The sequence below is a fragment of the Metschnikowia bicuspidata genome (assembly GCF_001664035.1).
Source record: "Metschnikowia bicuspidata var. bicuspidata NRRL YB-4993 chromosome Unknown METBIscaffold_4, whole genome shotgun sequence".
In the NCBI taxonomy this organism is placed as follows: Eukaryota; Fungi; Ascomycota; class Pichiomycetes; order Serinales; family Metschnikowiaceae; genus Metschnikowia; species Metschnikowia bicuspidata.
Window position 1 is genome coordinate 1900779 of NW_017387734.1, and position 4853 is coordinate 1905631.

The 4853-nt window shown below is 60.1% G+C and overlaps 2 protein-coding genes across 2 annotated transcripts; one reads left to right on the plus strand and one right to left on the minus strand.

The window, feature by feature from the left end:
* Positions 1 to 2326: 2326 nt before the first annotated feature.
* On the minus strand, positions 2327 to 3868 carry RRP6 (exosome nuclease subunit; the record flags this gene model as incomplete). The annotated part of the gene is made up of 1 exon (XM_018857766.1): positions 2327 to 3868. A coding segment is annotated over one exon (1542 nt), but the record flags the coding sequence as incomplete, so codon positions are not given.
* Positions 3869 to 4412: 544 nt separating this feature from the next.
* METBIDRAFT_43403 (uncharacterized protein) lies at positions 4413 to 4562 on the plus strand (the record flags this gene model as incomplete). Its single annotated transcript, XM_018857652.1, has 1 exon — positions 4413 to 4562. A coding segment is annotated over one exon (150 nt), but the record flags the coding sequence as incomplete, so codon positions are not given.
* Between the last annotated feature and the right edge of the window lie 291 nt (positions 4563 to 4853).

Genomic DNA, 4853 nt, shown 5'->3' on the forward strand with positions numbered 1-4853 from the left:
CTCATGGAATTGATCAATATTTTTATGATCGAAACACTGGTAGAGTGGAATTGTCTACTGGAGGTTGGCATAGAATCATCTTCGATATTGGCACTGGGTACAATAAGGATTTGTTTGAGATGACACCGGCAGTCTTTACTTACGGCGGGGAGCCTCCCAACAATCGTCCACAGGTTTGCAAGTGCCCTTCAGCGTTTCCTTATCCCCAAAACATTACAGCAATGCGTATACCAGAAAACGTCACTTTACCTGATACCACTTTAGGTTTGGCGCTGACAACTTAAACTAGAAGACTCTGGGTGTATCCGGGGGTATACTTGTGTAGGCCCATCGAGAAAGTTATCAAGATCAACAACGCCACGAATACTGTAATTCAGGAAATTTCTTTCAGTACCGCAAACGTTGTGTTTCAGTGTACAAAATTCAACGGAAGCTATAGGGATTGATTCTTGGTTGTGCAGAAATCAAGAATAAAGTTTTCTGCTTCATTTAGTTTTCTTTAGTGAATTTAAGATTTCCTTGAGTTCTGTTTCTTAGTGACTGGACTGTGAGTTTTCTGCGCAAACCTTTGGCATTATTTACCTAGATACAATGTAAGAGTACCCATGTGGATTTGGTAGCCCAGTCATTGGGGGGTATTTAAAATAAGTTCATGTAATTTCAGCCTAAGAAGCTTTCACAATAAGTGATATGTTTATCGATGTTAAAGCCTTCTCAAACGGCTCACTGGTGAAACAGCCAGTTTCTCTGTAAATTTGAGGCAATTTAGTATAGAGCAAGTGGTTTTAGCAAGCTCATTTCTTCAATCTGAGTGATTCGTACTTGAGAGAAACACTGAAAAGAGTCGGTGGCAAGCTCGGGCACGGCTTGTCAATACAACACAAGCTACGTGCAGCGAGCCAGTCAAAAATCGGTTTCACAAAATCAGTTTTCGAGAACCAATAAGCATGTAAAATGAAGACCTTGACGTGCTTGCAGTGAATTCAGGACACCAGTACAAAAGAACACATCTGGCAGGAAAGTATCAAGTGTTCTAGCTGATGAGTTGCGTGTCAATTTTTCGAAACCGTGGCAAGTAAGCCCAGTTTGAGGTACTCGACCTGGGGGCTGAAAACGTAGAATCAGAACTCTACTTCTACATGAGCTTTCACGTGCAGCGGCTCATCGTGCGTTCGTACCCACAGCCCATATAGTACGTTTATAGAATCAGCACACAGAAATTCGGAGTTCTGTATTCGTTCACGCAAATACAAGAGGGAAACCTAAGCAGAACAAGCTCGAGCAAAAAGTCTTCTTGTTTACAGGGCAAATGCCCCCGGCTACATTTCTTTGTGGCCCTTGGTGCTGGAATGACATTTTAATTCTGCGGAACCTACTATTTTCTGGCCCTTTTAGGGCCCTGTCATTCGACCGGGTCCAGCATGTCTCTATAATGGTTCTTCTAAAGAAAGAGTCCTGTCTCAGGTAGAAAGCCGAGCGGGCGCAGGAGCGCCACTCGAGGCCCCGATGTCAACGGCGTCCGCCAACACCACGAGGCCAGCATTTAGCGGCATGGGCACGAGCACGTCGCTGCGCGAGAAGCGAGATTTCAGGCCAGGGGCCGTGAGAGCGGCAGCGAAGCCAGGGGGCTCCACCACGCGGTGGAATTCGGGGAGGAGGGGGTCGCCGTCCGAGAGCGGCGCATCACTTCTTCTTGGTGAAGGAGGTGGACTTTCCCTGGGGCGCGAGTCTGCGGCCCTTGTATGGATGAGGCCCGTCGGTGTCCTGCTTAGAGAACGGCTCGTAGGAGCGCTTGTTGCGGCGGGTCTTTGGGTCGTCTTTCGCGAGCATCTTGGAGTCCAAGGCCAGGTAGTCGAACGCGGCCTCGTGCGGCACGGGCGTCTTCTGCCGCGGCACCCTGTTTTTCTTGGGCAACAAGGTGACGACCTCCTCCTGCGGCCGTGTGTCCACGGGCAGGGCCTCCTGGTCGGGCCCGGCGGCGGAGGGCAGGGCCACGGCGCGGGCTTCCGCCACAGGGGCCGGCAGCGGCGGGCGCGGCGCCAAAGGAGCGGCGGCGAGCGCGGCCACGGCGGCGCGCCGCTCGCCCAAGACGGCGGTCTCGACGGGCACAGGCGGCGAGCCGTTTGCAGGCACGCGCACGCCGAACGCGTGCTGGCGGAGCGCGTCCAGGAACACAACGGACGCGGCGGGCTCGGGACGCTGGGCGGGGAACCAGGCGCGGGCGTCGTCGGCAAGGAGATCGAACAGCTCGGCGACCTCGCGCGCGAGTGTGGGCGTGGCGAGCGGCAGCAGGGGCCCGGGGCTGGGGCCGGGGTGGCACGTCTGCGTCCGCGGTGCGGGCCATGTCGGCGTAGCCGGCCTGCACCAACAGCGTCAACAGGTCCGCGTTGTCGCGGAGGATCTTGCCGGAGCCCGCGAAGCAGGCGGCCACCAGCCGCGGGGCCACGGGCGGATCCAAGGAGCACAAGGCCACGAGCACGCGGGCGGGCATCACGTAGCGCGGCGACTCGTCGAGGGCGCGGGCCAAGGCGTCGCGCCACGCGAAGAGCGAGCGCACCAACGCGAGCCTGGACGCGGGGATGTTGTGCAGCGCGCTGAACGCGTCCGGGGACGCGGCGTCGTGGTGGAACAGGCCCGCGTTGTAGCCGGGCGGGCGGAAGCGCACGTACTCGAAGCGGCGGGCCGCGACGCGGCGCGAGTGGTCGAGCACGTCGTGCACGCGGCCCGCGGCCACGAGGCGGTTGCGGAGCTGGTCGTAGATGCTCAACAAGAAGTGGGTGTCTGCGCGGGCGTAGTCCACCATCTGCGGCGGGAGCGGGCGCACGCGCCAGTCCGCGAGCTGATACTTCTTCAGCGTGTGGAAGTGCGCGAGCGTCTCGAGGAGGTACGCGAGCGAGAGGCGGGGCAAGCCGAGCGCCCGCGCCGCGTGGTAGGTGTCAAAGAGCGACACCACGTAGAGCCCCAAGTCGCGCTGCAACCACACGATGTCCATGTTGGCGCCATGGAACACCTTGACGATGCGCGGGTCCGCGAACACGTCGTTGAGCGGCTGGAGCGCGTCGCGCAACGCGAGCGTGTCGACGAGCCAGTCGTGGTGGCGGTCGGAGATCTGCATCAAGCACGTGAGCCCGTAGTACGAGCGCAAATCGTGGTGCTCCACGTCCACGGCGATGTTCTGCGCGCGCTTCAACTGCGCCACCATGGCGGCCAACGCGGCGGGCGTGGCCACCCACGTGGCGGCGGACGAGGCCCAGTCCACCGGCGCCTGCACCTCTGCGTGCTGCTGCACGTGGGCCGGGTACGCGGACTGCGCGATTTCCTCCGCGTACGGCTGCGCGTATTGGGCCGGCGCGTCGGCGGGCGCCTGGAGCACGAGGCACTCGGCCAACGGGCGCATGGCGTGCGGCTTGGCCGCGAGCCGCGGCACGAACGGGTGGGCGTCCGAGTTGTCGACGGGCTCGCCGAAATGCACCTGCGGCTTCTCGGCCACGGCCGCGGACAGCGGCACGGGCGCGGCGTCGTCCAAGCGCATGCCGTGCGGCCCGCCCGGCGGCTGTTTGGTGGCGTCCATGGCCTGGTCCGCGCGGTCAAAGAGCACGTCAAGCGCGTCCGAGACCTGTTTCCACAGGCCGTCGCTGGCGGCGGGCGTCTCGCCGAACGGCAACGTGGGCGCGTCCGCGGGTGCGGTGGCGTCGGGCGCGAGGAGCCGGTTGGCGAGGTCCAAGAGCCGCTGGCCCGACGCGGCGAAGCGGAGGCCCGTTTTGTGGTCGATGGACCGGTGGAACTGGATGTCTTTGGCCGCGAGGGCAGACGCCGCGCGGACGGCCGCCACGGCGTGCGGGAGCACGTGCTGGTAGGGGTCGGGCATGGCGGGGCGCGGGCGAGGGTTTGCTTATGTTTTGGGGCGCAAACGAGGGGGTTTTGTGGGCGGCGGCGGCAGCTAAAGAGAGGTGCAAACGGGGGTTTGGAGTGCTGGGAGGACGGGGCCATGTCTTTTGCGGCGCTGTGTGCAGGCGCGCGCGCTCTTTTTGCCTGGGGCCCGGTGCGATGAGCTGCGCGGCCGCGGGCCGGGCTGGTTTTTCTCTTCCTGCTGGTTCTTGATTTGACCTGGAATATCTACGGCACGAGCTCGGAACATATTGGATTGTGATTCAGCGACCTGTGTTTGAAGCTTTCTTGGAACAGAAATTATTTGGAAGACTTATTGGAGACTTGGAAGACATATTTGAGGACCCGGAAGACTAATTTGAAGACTCGGAAGACATATTTGAAGACTCTTGCATCACTCACTTAAAGATTCTTGCAACATCCAAAGACTTGCAATATCCAAAGACTCTCGGCTCTTTTCACACATCTGTGACCCCGCACCTCTCGTTCACACAGAGACCATCCCAAAACAGCCCTCGCCAGACATGAGCCACACGTGCGTCAGCTGTGCGCTCGAGTTCCCCGACGCCCCCGCCCAGCGGGCCCACATGAAACTGGACTGGCATCGCTACAACTTGAAGCGCCGCGTGGCACAGCTCCCCGCCATCAGCGAGGCCGTGTTTGTGGACAAAATCGCGCAGATGGCCGCCGACGACGAGCTGTCGGAGGACGTCCGTGCCGCCAAGGCCGCACGCAAACAGGTCACCAAGAAGGACGTGCGGCGCCAGCAGAAAGAGGCCTTGCAGGCGCAGCGCCGCGAGCTTCTTGCGGCCCGCGAGCGGCTCCAGGACCAGTTCGGGCTGCTCCGCGTGGCGGCCTCTGCAAGCTTGTCTGAGGGGCCCAACGACTTGTCTAAAGAGGACAGCGACTTGCCTAAAGAGACCAGCGACCTGTCTAAAGAACCCAAAGACTTGTCTAAAGAACCC